The 15,523-nt window shown below is 41.4% G+C and overlaps 1 protein-coding gene across 1 annotated transcript in view; it reads left to right on the forward strand.

The window, feature by feature from the left end:
• Positions 1–14,767, forward strand: part of EIF3H (eukaryotic translation initiation factor 3 subunit H) — an 87,649-nt gene extending 72,882 nt beyond the window's left edge. The window contains exons 6-8 of the mRNA XM_084279759.1: positions 8,806–8,926; positions 11,364–11,496; positions 14,507–14,767. Coding sequence (XP_084135885.1) covers positions 8,806–8,926; positions 11,364–11,496; positions 14,507–14,604 — 352 coding nt within the window. The 3' untranslated portion in view covers positions 14,605–14,767. The remainder of the gene's footprint in view (positions 1–8,805; positions 8,927–11,363; positions 11,497–14,506) is intronic.
• The last annotated feature ends 756 nt before the right edge of the window (positions 14,768–15,523 follow it).

Genomic DNA, 15,523 nt, shown 5'->3' on the forward strand with positions numbered 1-15,523 from the left:
CGATCCCCTCTGACAACCAAGTGAGATGAATACTATCAGCCTCTCTTCTTTTTCCTCCACCACCTCCTCATGTAAGGGTGTTGTTAATGGATCTGTATTGCTAGTGGTCCATGTGTTGCCTGAGTTAGCAGATACCTTCCACTCTATTTTCTTTACTTGAGTTAATATAGATACATTGAGGTATCTGATCAATTGATCAAGAGAGAACACGCATAGGGTTGAGCTCTGCTGGGGGATTTACTGTTACAAGAGATACTTAGTCAATAATCTTGTCCAGTAAAGTTTTGACTTTGCACCTTGGAATTAGAAAGTGAAGAATTTTTGCTGAGATGGTCAGTGTACTTGACTTTGCAGGCTTTGTCAGGCTGTCTCCTTGGTCAGAGATCACAACGCTTCTACCACCCGAAGAGAGAGTGGGCACTGGATGTTCCTATATGACAGTGAATTATTGTTCCTTTGGCTTTGCTCCTGTAAAAGGAGTGCTAGGATCCAGCACTGTGAACCCTAGCACGGGCTGCTGCTAGCCACACAATGCAATTCTGGAAATGGAAATGAATTTGAACAAATCACAAACCACAAATGCAACTTTTCATCAGTTTTACATCTTAAGTAGTAACTGTTCCGTCCCATTGCCCTGACATAAAATACAAGAACTGTACAAATTAATTTCCTTTCCAGAATGATCATTTTAGTAGTCTGCTGCAAGACTGGCTTTTGTGCTGCTCCTCATGTCAGTAAACGAAAAGTGAACAAGAAAAACAAAGGGGAAACTCCATCAATTTGTATTTAGGAATTCTTCACAGCAGGCAAAAGGGAGAACTTTTGTCTTAGTGAATCAAAGTATCTTTTCAGTGGGTGTTTTATGAAAATGGTGCAGTGCTGATCTTGATGGTGACACAGGCTGAACCAGATTCTTGATAAGCCTGGCTAAAAGTGCCTTTTCAATTAACTGTGGTTCTTTGAACGTACATGGTTACTATACTAGATGCTGACAGCAATTTCTTGAGTTCATTGAAGCCTAGGATTTCCCCCAATGGGGAATTAATTCAACAGATTCAACAGTTTTCAGAGGTATTTGTGAATTATGTCTCCTAAACTGATTTTTCTGTAAGCATTCTTCTGGCTCACCTGGTCTGTTTGAGGGACTTAAGGTACTTAGTTCTGTTTGAAGCAGAGTAAAGTTCTGGAAATTGCCCCAATGGGTTTATTTGAAAGTTTTTGTATCTCTTTTTTTTTTTTTTCTTTAAATATTTGATAGCTGCTTTTAGTTCCGAGTCAGGTTACAATCAGTGGTGTCTTACATTGATATAACTCAGCAGCTGGCAAATTAAAACATTTTAATACTCATTATTCAAGGTAGGGTGACTTATACTGCCTGCTGAAATATTTATCTAGTTTTTGCTTGAATTCAACAACTATGATTTCTCTGTCAAATAATATATTGCCTGAAGTAGGGGAGTTCAACCTCCTCTATTCTGGAATTTTGTTTTCATTTTGCATTTCCTTATTTTTGCCTTTGAGTACTTGTGGCTAAAACATCTCAGGTATCAACTTTTAATTTTGCTGCATGTCTTCCTCGCTGAACTCTGCTATTGTAGAATTAGTTGGTAATTCTGCTTTGGGGAGGGGGAGCTGGAGAGGAGTGTTTTTTGGGGCAATTTCCTTTTTTTTTTTTTTCCTTTGGGAGCATCCCTGAACCTTTTTTAATCTTCTAAGGCGATGGTTTTGGCAATGAAATTACTTACCCATAATTCTCCTCTGGAGAGTTTGTTTCATCAAGATTCTCACATGTTCAGCCACCCACCTCGTCTGAGTTTGAAGCTGTACCTATTTGAGGTGCTTTGTCTACACCTTAATATCTTTCTCCTTTTGAAGTACATTTGAGGTAATTGCATAGAGTAGTTTACTTTTTTTGGGCATAAATTTGGGTTTCTTTTGTGAAATCTGAATTGTCTGGACTATTTGAGGGAAAGAAGTTGAAGGCAGAATAGCACAAGGCTAGCAAGTAATAGCAAGTAAAGGCCTTTTGCTCAAACTGTTATCCTCCTGCTACCCTTAAGGACCAAAATGTCTTGAAGACCTTGGAGTACTGCCAGTCTTTTGATAGAGACTCAAGAATTAAAATCCTGTCAGATAATGTTCCAGATCTTCAGAGAAATAATTACAACCAACTTTCCCATTCTCATCCATCTCTTCCCTATTCTATTGATGATCTAGTTTAAATTAAAAAAAGCTTTTTTGTGGTCTAGCTTCATAATAGGGTTGTTCTATAATATCTCAATTTGTCTCAAGCAATTTTTCTAATAGTGTGCGTCAGTAGAAGCAAACATGTGCTGAACATTTACTGCAGTAACATCTACTTGGCAGATACATTTTTCAAACATCAGATGCAGTATTTTTGCAAAAGTGACATGAGGAGGGTTACTTTGGCTTTCAAAAACAATATTAACCTTTATACATTGTGCTGTTTATTCAGAAATCTCAGTGTGCTTAACGGATTATTAAGATAATTATGAAAATCTCTAATTTGCAGATGGGGGAAGCTGACACAGAGAAGGTAAATGTGTTGCCCAAAGGCACACATCAAAGTCGGAGTAGAAAAGGGAATGGAGCTCCAGACTCCTGACTTGCATATCTCATTCAAACAAAATCCTCTTAAAAAGTGCACAGGTTGAAGTGAGGCTGAAATGCTGAGATGTAAACAAGTTCTGCTAAGCGGTGGGAACGTTCCTTTCAAATATTTAATCAAAAAGATGTGCTTTGCCCAGCAGTACTTCTCTAATCCACATGAAGCTCTTCCCACCAGGAGGAGAAATGCTGCACAGGGTGGCACCCTTCCCAAAAAACAGTGACTCTGAGAAGGGCCTTGGAGCTGATAGAAAGTGGGAAAATGGGGCAGCAGATAGAGCATTTCCTTACACTTGGTTTTGCTGCTCCATTTTCTTGTCTTCCTCCCCTATGGTGCAAACAAAATGAAATGAAGAGGTGGGATCCATTTATGGGGATGGTAGGCAGGTTTAGGGGACCATCTTTTTGGACATCTCTAGCTTCAGAATCATTATACCCAAAAATGAGATGCCTGGGCACAGCACGGTGATTCAGATCTCTGAGGCTGGATGCCTCTGCTCCCTCCTGGGCCAGTGCAGGTAGGTGGACTTCTCCAAAAGTGCAAGCCCAGACCCACGAGCTGTGCGTAGGGACAGTTGAAACCGATGAGCGGGATACAAGAAGTTGAGAATGATGTGAATTGCCTCTCTTTGAAGCTTTGATGTCTGACTTGAGGCCACATTTTGGGTATTTCAGACCTTTAGTGAGCATGTCTGCAGTCCTGTCCTGATTAAAGACGCTGAAGTAAATGTGGGCTTCATGTGTAGTTCCCCACTATGAATCCTAACAGAAGCGGAGCCAGTTTGAGGTTCCAGCCCCAGCTGCTTGCATCATTCCTCCCCACTGCCCCCATTTCATCTCTACACCCCTCCCACCCTCAAAGATTTTTATTCCCTCATCTGTTTCAGAATATGGCTGTGCAAATAGCTTTGTGGAACGGTCTGGTGGAAAAAAGTCAGGCTGCCACTCTTCCCTTCCAGCCTTTCCCTCGGCCTCCCTAAAAAAAGAAGAAACCCCCAACAGCGAGTGTTTTTTCATTTACAGTAGACTATTTCCCTGAAAGAGTTTGAAGTGTGCCCACGCAAACAGCTGAATCCATACAGCTGAGAGTGCTGTAATCCCTGGGCAAAGAGGGAGGGAGAGAGAGACAGGAAGATGCTGATGCTGGAACCTCTTAAACTGGCTTTGCTGGCAACAACAAACTGCACCTTTGCTCTCCTTAAAATATATCTGCAAAGGGAGGCTCTGTTGGTACGAGCATTCCCTCAGTAAGAGGAAGGCTTCCATTTGAGTCTCTTGGACCGATCTGTATCCTAACAGGATGCCCCTGCCTAGTGAGTTGAATTAATGGGTTGTTGCTTTCTCCTTCGTTGGATGCTGGAGCAGAACTCTGCCAAATGCAAGGCATGCCAGCGGGAAGAACAGGACAGAAAGGACTGTGACTGTTACCTGTCAGGCTACTCAGTTCACAGGCTTCTGCTTCTCACCCTCAGAATTATTTGACCTTTATATATAATAATTATTAAACAAGGGATCAAAAGTAATCCATGTGTCAAGGACTTCATTTCATATCTGCCCTTTTGGGTGAAGGATTATACTCAGGTATAAGGAGGGCTCTTACAGTAAAAATGTGCAGCACAAGAAAGTGCTTGGCAGGCTATACTATCTACTCTGGGGTTTTTTCTAAACATGTTTGCATGTCTTTATCATTTTTTGGGCAATTTGTGATTATGTCATCCAGGCTGCACACATAAGCTTCAAAAGATAAATTTCTGGAAGCTTTGCAGGTCAGTCACTACAGATCCTAATAACAGTTCTAGAGAAGGACTGCTCTCACATTAGGTTATTTCTCCATTAGATGTGTAAGAATCCATATGACAGTTTTTTGACTGCCCTAACTGCAGAAGAAGCTCCATTCTTTTTTCCTTTTTATTATCTGTATTTCTTCCCCCCCAAAAGAACAAAGTCTCCATGTGTGGACTTTCTGATACTAAGCATGATACTGGTTCTGCAACTGATATTTTCCACCTGCAAAGATCCTCTGATACCTGAGGTGTGGTGTCTTGGGGTGGAGACAGAGGGGAAGGTGAAGTTCTGTCTTTTTTTTTTTGTTTTGTTTTGTTTTTTTTTGTTCAAGAGTGTGCTCAGATCATCAGCACTGGGTGATCTCAGACCTGACTTGTTTCCGATGAAACTAAGCTGAAGATAGGCTGTAGGGAGATACATGACAAGCTTCATCCACTAATGGGCTTTCATTTTGCTGGACCATGTCAGAACTAGTGATAAGAAACCTGCCAGAAGCACAAGTAGTGCGGACGTGGATTCCTCAGCACCAGGTGTTTTACTTCATAGATCTGTTCCTGTTAGTCTATGTTATTTGCTAATCCAGGAGTAAACTCCATTTAATTAACTCTCTCACTGATTCACCTGGCTGAAGTGCATCAAATGCATTTGCAGTTATTAATTACCCATGCCCTCAGAACAGCAAACAATGCAAGTGCTGAGCTCCACGTTGTCTGCTTTTGACTGTCGCAGAGCCTTGTAGGAAAGTGAGTCTTGATGGGGATGTGAGGAACATTTACTGGCACCCTTTTTATTTTTTTTAAATAATTTTTAAAATTATTTTTTAGTTGCATTGATGTGCTAGAGGGATAAAGTACCTAGCAGTGTGATCTTTGAGATCTGCTGTAGCTGATTGCACAAGGTAAGGAGGTGCCTTAAAGAGCCTTTGAGTCTTATGGGCTGGAGTAACACAATTTAAATTCCTGAATCTCACCAGAATAAACTTCAGCTGAATAAAACCTGCTTAAACATTGTGAACATATATATATATTCATATTGCTTCCTATTGCTCTATTTTTTTTAAAAGATGGAACAAAAAAAGGTATCGGCCACATGAGAACTGAGGAGAAACTGGTCCTGTATTTGCAGCATACTTATCACTTCACGTCTCAGTTCACATCTGTTTAAGTTATCTGTTTTTAGCTTTTTGTTTCCCTGGCAATGAGAGCAAACACTATATTACTGCAACTCCTAACAATAACTCTCTGTTTCTGCGTTCTGCTGTACTGAGCTGGTCCCAGGGAGATTCACATAAAATCATTCTTTGTAACCAGCTATATTTCATATGGACACTACCTGTAAAATAATTATGTATTCCTGGTGTCCACATACCCTACAAGGCATTAGCATGTACCTACATAGGCATTTCTGATAATACCCAGTTCTAACACTAACTCTGTGTAATATATAAACTCTATAAAAACCTGAAAATATGCACACCCCTAGCCATGGCAATATTCCACAGTTTTAAATATCATGTGCTTGAAATGCTCAACCAAAAAAACCCCAAGAAGTTTAAAAATAATTATTATAGTGGCGCCTTTCTTGCTGCTGCATAGCTGAAGTCCTCCTCACCATCTGCCCCTGTACACAACTGAGATTTAAAGTTCTGGCTTGTAAATAGTGGACTGAAGCTACTGATACAGCCTTTGTTCAGGGAGCAGGCAGCTCAGCGAGGGAAGCTGCTGGCCTAGTACTTGGAGATAGCGGTGTCTTCAGCTGCATTCTCAGCAGGTATCCTCTGTATGTTACCAGCTTCTTTCTCTCTCTTATGTATAGATTTGGGAATAAGTTACACTTAAAAAGGGATGTGCATAGTATTTCATACGTGGCCTCCTTTTCACTTTATGCCTGCCTCTTCCAGCTAGTTTCCCCAGTCTGTAGGCTGTATGATGGTGGGAATGCATTGTAAAAGACATTATGTCGGATGATGTAGACAGGCAGAGACTGAAGGATATGATTCTGACATAGAAGTGCACCAAACTTTTCTTATTTGAAAGAAACTCTCAGGAAAGGTAGTGGATTTCAGTTGAGGAAGAGAAGTATGGAATTTAGCTTTTTGAGTCATTGGTCTTCAGCCAAGTAGGACTGGGTAAGTCTTAGAGATCAAACTAGATCAAACTGCCTTCTGATCAAAGGGATCGGTAGAGAGCAGTAAGTGTCCTTCTTCTACTGCATTACCCTGTTAGCCCAGTTTAGGATGAATACTGTCTCCATGGGCACCAATCTAAAAACTTCCAAAACTTTAACTTGGAAGCTATACCTTAGGTTGAACATTCCTGCAAAATACCGAATCCATTGCTAAAAATGGTTACAATAAAAGTTGTTTAACAGACTGCATTTGTCTGGCCAAGGCAGTAGATCGCATAACGAGAACTGGACGCGCCCAACCTAGCTGCTTCCACGTTGCCTAAGGTATGGAATGTGGAGCTGGCGGGACTGGACGCAACACTCCCTCTCAACAACTAAGATCAAGCGATTTCTGCTGAACTTCTAGGCGTGGTTTGATAGACTAGTTAATGAGATGGAGTTCTGAAGAGTGTTTAACTATCCCAGCAGAGTGATGGTGAAATATTTGTAAAAAAGCTAGCGGTAACTTGAATCCAAACTCTTTGAAGACATCTTTTGGAAACATTATTCAGGGTTGCATGTCACAGCAGTATCATGATTTTTCTTTCAAATATTTGACCTGCATCTTCAATGTCATGTAAAATCATGAAAGGCATTGAGGTCCCTTGCAAAGTCCATAACACTTAAATGTGATATTTGAAATGTGGCAGGGATGCCAGATGAGGCCTCAAGTAAAATCTCATCAAATAAATAGACCAACAAAGATAATCAGGAACATAGAAATGTGTGCACTGTGCCATTAATGCAGAAATGCTGGTCAAATGACTGAACTGAATCTGTGAGTCCTGGGAGAACTGGCAGATAAAGTTACAAAGCCGCTCTCATTAGATTTGTGAAGTAGTGGCAATCCAGTGAAGCCCCTGCTGACTGGAAAAGGGGAAACATAACCCCCATTTTTAAAAACGGCTTCACTAAGGGCAAACCATGCCTGACAAATTTGGTGGCCTTCTATGATTGGGTTACAGTGTTGGTGGATAAGGGAAGAGCAACTGACATCATCTACCTGGACTTGTGCAAATCGTTTGACACTGTCCCACATGATGTCCTTGTCTCTGAAGTGGAGAGACAGGGATTTGACAGAGGGACCAGTCGGTGGATGAGGATTTGGCTGGATGGTCGCACTCAGAGTTGCAGTGTCCAAGTGGACAAGTGACAAGTGACGTTGCACAGAGGTCGATGCTGGGACCGGCACTGTTGGGTGTCTTTGGAGACATGGGCAGTGGAACTGAGTGTGCTCTGAGCAGGTTTGCTGATGACATCAAGCTGGTGCTGTGGTTGGCACACTGGAGGGAAGGGATGGCATCCAGAAGGACACTGACAGGCTTGAGAGGTGATGCTGTGTAAACTGTATGAAGTTCCACAAGGTCGTGCGCCTGGGTCAGGGCAATCCCAAACACAACTCCAGGCTGTGCATGGGATGGATTGAGAGCATCTCTGAGTAGGGCTTGGGGTGTTGGTTGACGAAAATCTGTTATGAGTTGACAGTGTGCACTTGAAGCCGAAAAAGCCAGCCTTATCTTGTGCTACATCAAAAGAAGCATGCCCAGCAGGTCGAGAGAGGTGATGCTGCCCCTCTGCTCTGCTCTGCTCTGCTCTGGTGAGACCCCACCTGGAGTACTGTGTCCAGATCTTGGGGTCCCCTGTACAAGACAGACAGAGCTGTTGGAGCAAGTCCAGAGGAAGCCACAAAGATGATCAGAGGGCTGGAGCACCTCTCCTGTGAAGACAGGCTGAGAGAGTTGAGCTTGTGCAGCCTGCAGAGAAGACGACTCCAAAGAGACTTTGTTATCAGCCTTCCAAAATCTGAAAGAGGCTACAATGAATCGAGCAGGAATGTTTATAATGGCTTTTAGAGATAGGAGACGGTGAATACTTCTCCTTAAGCTGAAGGAGGGTAGATTTAGACCAGACATTAGGAAGAAATCCTTCACTCTGCAGGTGATGAGGCTCTGGCACAGGCTGCCCAGAGAAGCTGTGGCTGCCCCTTCCCTGGCAGTGTTCAAGGCCAGGTTGGATGGGTCTTTGGGTACCCTGGTCTAGTGGAGGGTGTCCCTGCCGTGGCAGGGGGTTTGGAACCATATAAGCTTTGAGATCCCTTCCTACCCAAACCGTTCTGTGATTCTATGTACTTAAAATGTTAAATCTTTTTTTTTTTTCTTTATCCCTTTCTTTCCTTTTTTTTTTAATAAATAAATGAACCTTTCATGAATGTTTTTTCTATTTCAGTAATCACCTCGGGAAGAGTCTGCAGCTGCTGATGGACAGAGTGGATGAGATGAGTCAAGACATTGTGAAATACAATACTTACCTGAGGAATGTCAGCAAACAGCAGCAGCAGAAACACCAGGTTGGTAACATGGAAAACCTGAATTGAGAGGGGTTTTTTGCCACAGAATGCCGTTTGCATGATGTCATCCAAAAAGATGATCTAAGCAAGATAAAATTCTTACAGAAACACAGTGGGGTATTACCAAATGGATTGAGTTCTGCTGACATATAATGTAGATTGTTCTCTCTGGTGTTTTACGATATTAGTGGTTTATGAGAAACCAAAATCATTGATAAATGTGTTGTGGACACTGGTATTAGAGGTTTAGCAAATGAAATGAGAAACCTAAGGCTGCAAGTGAATCGACCCAAAAGAAACTAATTTAATACATTCACTTGTAGTCAAATATCTAGGAAAAAAAGAAGACTGTATTTAAAAGACAGGAGAATGTTCTCTGATTGGAAATGGCATTTAAGTCTTGTTTGGTGTCAGTAGGTACTAATACAGATCAGGTGATCCTGACTTTTAATTTCCAATATCAAAGGGCCTCTGTGAAATCCAAAATGGTTTTATTAGAGAATACTGAGCCTGGCGACCTGCTGTTGGTGCTTGTGCTTTAAGAGAGGGGTCAGACGAGGTGACCTTCAGAGGTCCATTCCAACCTCAACCTCTCCTCATTTGGAGATGGTATTACTTTATTTGCTCTTGCTGCAGTTGATAAAGTAATACTGTGTCTAACTATAGAAGAATGCTGGTAAATTGGAAAAAGGACTATGAGAATGAATTAGAAGCCTGGAAAGCAGAGCTTAGTGAATGCAGTTCGCTTCACGTGATAAATGAACTTCTTGCTTACTCACGAAGTACCTGCACGAAGAATAAATTTGAGCTCTTTAATTTAGCAGACAGAAATATGACAGGATTCAGTACCAGCCAACTGAAAATGGGCCAGGCCACTTTAAAGATAAAATATTGCAGGTATTGCTACACAAAGTAGCTAATTATTAAAAAGAGCACCTGTGGTTCACTTGAAATGCTTCATCACGGACTACTTTAAAATCAAAATTGGCTTTCTTTGCTACAGTGTAGCTTGAACAGGGAGTAATTTAGGGAAGCAGCACATAGTGGTGTCTCTCCTGGCTTTGTAATTCCTGAGGACATAGAAGCTCCATGTGTGTTATCTTCAGAACATTTATTTTCCTCTGCTGCCTAATTTGAATAGAAAGATGGCATCTGCTTCAAAGGTTCTTGTTAATAACAAGGGGATCTGTTTGTTTTGAAAAGCAGAGCAAAGTAGGTTCCATGGTGTCTCACTTAATTTCTTTACTATCTATAGCTGCTTTAGTAGTGGTTCGCTGCAGCATTGTTAGTGGTCTTAACTTCGTTTTTAAAATGGAGCAATTGTGATTAAGAGCAAGCCATTTCAATAGAGAATAATAGGCAGACTGCTGAGAAGTGAATGGGGTAATGCAAAGAAAGAAGAAACTACATTCAATTCACATACAAATATGGGCATTTAAGATTTTATTTTTAACGTTGTCCAAACCCATGTATTTGTCACTACTACTGGGAAGAAAAACAACTTCATTTGAGTATGCCACCAAGTAGGAACTGTTTTCAGACTCTTATGCACAGATATATTTAAGCAAGTGAGAGACAACAGCATGTCCTCCTTGGTCTGTCCATTTTGAAGAGTTTTTTGTGTTGCATGTACTGGCTTCTAGACAGTCAATTCCTGGCTGTGACATACGGTGTGAAATCTCACATACCTGTTTCTGAATGTATGCACTTCTGCAAGAACAAACATTCACCCAGTGCCTGAAGATGTGGTCTGCCTTAAGTTTTATAAAGTTTGAGTAATCTACATGGCAAAGGCAAGCACAAATCTGCAGAAGAATCTCCACAAACTACTACACTAGCGTATCCTCTGGTAAACCAGAAAGAAATGACATCAAAGTGCTAAGAATATCTAAATAACTGGAATGGAGAAATGAGCCATTATGCTTTGTTTCAGCCACCACTTTGTTCTCAGTTTAAAGTAGTATTTCTTTGGTACAAAATACCTTGTTTAATCAAGTTCTCTTCCCCTTTCACATTAATATTGTTTTGACCTTTAACTTGCATAAAATTGAGGATTTCTGGTTTGTAGAACTGAGGTAATGGCTTCTCATACCTACATGTTCCCTTGCTTTCCTTTTTTGCTTGGGGAAGTGGAAGCTTTTTTTTTCCCATGCTGTGCTCTTTCCATCAGATACAGTACTTAGCTCTCTGAAGTAAATTAAATCCTAAAAAATTAACTCCACCCCATCAGTGCCATAAAATTTTCTAGCACTTCAAGCTGGCACCTTAAACAGGTGAAGTGGGGGAAATGCTTGTTACCTGTGAATTGAAATAACCTGAATTGCATTGAGTATAGTTTTTAAAAGATACTTGCTGGCCAGGTGAAGAGCACCTGAAAAGAAAGACTCTTTGCTGTTTTAAGTTGTACTGTGGTCTGATTCTGTTGCTTTATTTTCAGTACCAGCAGAGACGTCAACAAGAAAATATACAGCGTCAAAGCAGAGGAGAAGCTCCTCTTCCTGAGGAGGACATCAATAAGCTTTTTAAACCACCACAGCCACCTGCAAGAATGGAGTCACTCCTTATTGCAGGTAACGTGCTAGCAGCCACTTGAGCTCATCTTTTCACATGCGAGTGTCAGCTTGGGAAAAAGTGCTGCTGTTACCTTAGAAAGGATCTTAATTTCTTATTACCTTGGCTGTTATGTTGTGATGTTTTGGCCTAATACGATCCTCTATTTGGTTAAAGGCAATGGTTTTAACCAAATCTACCACCCTTGTGTCTGAAGTATTAAAAAAATAGTAGCTAAGCAAACGCACACTGTTGCTGGCAGGCAGTGCAAGCCTCTGTTAGAAAGCAGGCTTCCATGTGTAGAAGACTTTCAAGCCATCTAGGTGAGCAGCATAGGCATGGTAGTACCCATGCAGATCAGAACATGCATACTTTGTTTGAAAGCAAGCCACTGTATTTAATCAGAATGGCTACGTAAAGCTTTAAACTTGATCTATGGAGACTTTCTCCCTTTATTTCTTATTTTGTCGTGGTGCCTAGCTCCAGCTTGACCATCTGTGCCTCCTGGGTTGATAGGAAAGGGCAGGAGAGGCAGCCAGAGCCTCTTCCTGGCTTCATTCTGAAAGAGTGAAACGGGACTTTGAATGAGAGAAGTCCCCCACGGACCAGGCTTTCTGTGCAAGCCAGTGTAGCAGCTACTGCAGTCAATAAGCTGCTCCCTGCACTTGTACCCCAACTCTTCCATCTGCCCCACAAATTAGAGGGCTGTATGGACAAGTGTCAGGAGTAAGCAGTTTGGGCTGGAATTACTGATTGGGAGCAGTTGCCTGCAGCCAATGACACCCCGAGGTGTTGAACTGGCTGTTGAAGCAGCTGTAAGATTTTGGTTTTAATTTTACACAGAATTGGGATATTGTCTTTGATTTCTGTGGTGAGACTTTTAGGGAAAACATCCCATCTTCCTGTACCCCCAGGTGAATGAAAATGTAAATGGGAGCAAAGCATAGGTATTTCTGGTTGTGCCCCACACCCTGATCTCTTCAGTTTACTGGTGTGCTGCAGTACGTAATCACAGTTCGGTTCAGAAGTTGGTGTCTGTCCCGTGCCTCCTGGCAAGGGAAAATTATCTGGGAACCCACAATAGTAACAGAGAGCAGAAAACCTAGATGCCCTGTTAAGTAAATTAGGAAAATGCCATGAGGCACCAAACTGTTTAACCATAGCTGGCTTTTTGGATCAGTTAGTTATTTAGAGTTGGGCAAATCTAATATAATACCTTAACCTTTGACATAGGTTAAAATCGCTTCTCTCCTAAGAGCTGCTGCCAGTGGTTCTTATGCAGAAAAACACCGAAGGACATGATTTAAGCTGAGTGTGACGTAAAAGGACACAGAGCTCCTTGAAAGAGTCCAGCGCAGGGCCACCAAGATGATGAAGGGAGGGGAACACCTTCCTTGTGAGGCAGCTGGGCCTCTTTAGCTTGGAGGAGACTGAGGGGTGGCCTTATTAATGTTTAGAAATATGTGAAGGGTGAGAGTCAGGAGGACAGAGCCAGGATCTTCTCAGTGATGGCAGTGACAGGACAAGGGGCAACGGGTGCAAGCTGGAGCACAGGAAGTTCCATGTGAATATAAGGAGGAACTGTTTTACTGTGAGGGTGATGGAGCACTGGGACAGGCTGCCCAGAGAGGCTGTGGAGTCTCCTTCTCTGGAGACATTCAAGCTTGCCTGGATGTGTTCCAGTGTGATTTAGTCTAGGTGATCCTGCTCTGGCAGGGGGGTTGGACTAGTTGGTCTTTCGATGTCCCTTCCAACTCCTGATGTTCTGTGACTCTGTGACCTTGTTTTGTACTGAGGGAAAATCAATTCAAAGTCCTGATAATTTAGTGTACAGAAGAGTGAATTTGAACTACCACTCTTAGATTTTTTTGAGTGACTGAGAGATTATTTTAATATCACTACTTTTTCACTCTGCTAATAAGTGCTGCATTTAGAAGAAATAATGTTCTTGGTTTATTATTCCTCCCAGAGTCTTAAAAAAATTGTTGTGATAATTTTTATAAGCCACTGAATCCTAGCAGCATTAAAATACTTAAACTTTCAGCTTTAGCATAGGTTAAAAATGTAGCAGCAGTGTGTATGTGTGTACTATGAAAGTGATGGCTTAGAATCCCTCCTCCTTCTGAGAGGAGGGATTGCAAACGGTTATACTTAAAGGGAAAAAAGAGTCTTCAGCCAAAGTACTCTCTTCATTTGTTCTTTTACCATAGTCAGGGGAAGAATTGAAAGCATCCACTTCAACTCAGATGAAGTAAAGTTTGTGGATACAGAATAAAACTTAGCTCTTTTGTCTCTGAGGCATTCAAAAACTTTTCAAATAGAGTATTAAACTGAGAGTTTATTGGCCTTCTAAACAGTCTTAATTTTGATTAAACTGGCTTCATGTTTTGCTATTCCTAGCTAACAAGGGAAATAACTTGTAGCAGTACTTGTATAAAAATGTTTTGATGGGCACATTTGATTTGTAAAGCACTGACAAGTCTTGATACCCTGATGATTTTTGAAATAGCTAATGAAGTGAAATATTAGGTGAAAAAAAGACTAGCAATATGTCAAATGGGAGCAACACAATTTCCAATCTGCTACTGGAAAATATTTGTTGCAAATACTTTAATAGGGGCAGCAGATGCATAAGAAACAAACTGAAATTCAGTCTTGTAGTGTTTCTAGGGCAAGTAAATTGAACAATTAATGTGATTAGGTTTTTATTTCAACAGCAGGAATTGCTTAGTCCTCCTATTGTCATCTGTCTTTTCAGAAATTTTACATAATGGAGCTGTAGGAAAATAAAGGGGGTTTTGAGCATGCTGGTTTACCTATCCTGCTAATTTAGTTTCTTCTTCCTATGAGAGCTGTTTGGGAATACTGTCAATATAAAATCCCAAAGTGTAGAGTAGTCAAGCTTCTTGGTTGCTTCTCTTTAGAAATCCTGAACAGTTCGTGCACGTTTGGCTCTTAAAAAATGATGTTCTAGGATGTCTTTCTGTATTTCAAAACTGACAAGGTTTTACTCTTCTGTCCAATTCACAGGTCAGATTAATACCTACTGCCAGAACATTAAGGAGTTCAATGCACAGAACCTGGGAAAGCTTTTCATGGCTCAGGCTCTCCAGGATTACAACAACTGAAGAAACCCTGCTTGTAGCCCTCTCCAGAGAAAGTTATTTACAGTTTTATACTGTTCATGATCCTCTTGAAAATTTAGTATATTGGCAAAGAATCTTGTAAAAGAGTCACCTTGGTTTGTGTAGAATTCTCCTGTAAGAAAAATAAAGGCAACTTTTAATGATATTTTAGTATTTCCTTATTTGTTGGCCCTATTGGACTGGAATTTTCTGTGGTCACTCAGGTTTTCCAAACGTTTGGCAGTTACTCGTGTTTAGTCATAGCAAATAATACAGGTTTTATTTAACTTGTAATCTGAAATAAAAACAAATTATTACAAATGATCAATATAGCTGACTTCACAGAAGAAATTGAAGATCACAGAATTAAAGAATCACAGAATTGTAGGGGTTGGAAGGGACCTCAAGAGATCATCGGGTCCAACCCCCCTGCCAAAGCAGCTCCCTAGGACATATCACTCAGATAGGCGTCCAGACGGGTCTTGAATATCTCCAGAGAAGGAGACTCCACCACCTCCCTGGGCAGCCTATCCCAGGGCTCTGTCACCCTCACTGTGAAAAAGTTCTTCTGCATGTTGGTGCAGAACTTCCTGTGCTCCAACTTGCAGCCATTGCCCCTTGTCCTGTCTCCACAGACCACTGTAAAGGGGCTGGCTGATTCCCCCTGTATCCCATACTTAAGATATTTATAAACATTAATTAGGTTCCCCCTTAGTCTTCCTTTCTCTAGGCTGAACAGTCACAGCTCACTCAGCCTTTCCTCATAGGGGAGATGTTCCAGGCCCTTAATCATCTTCGTAGCCCTTCTCTGGACTCTCTCCAGGAGATCCCTGCCTTTTTTATACCACGGAGCCCAGAACTGGACACAATACTCCAGGTGGGGCCTGACCAGGGCAGAGTAGAGGGGGAGGATCACCTCCTT

The sequence above is a fragment of the Gallinula chloropus genome (genome assembly GCF_964237585.1).
Source record: "Gallinula chloropus genome assembly, chromosome: 2".
NCBI lineage: Eukaryota > Metazoa > Chordata > Aves > Gruiformes > Rallidae > Gallinula > Gallinula chloropus.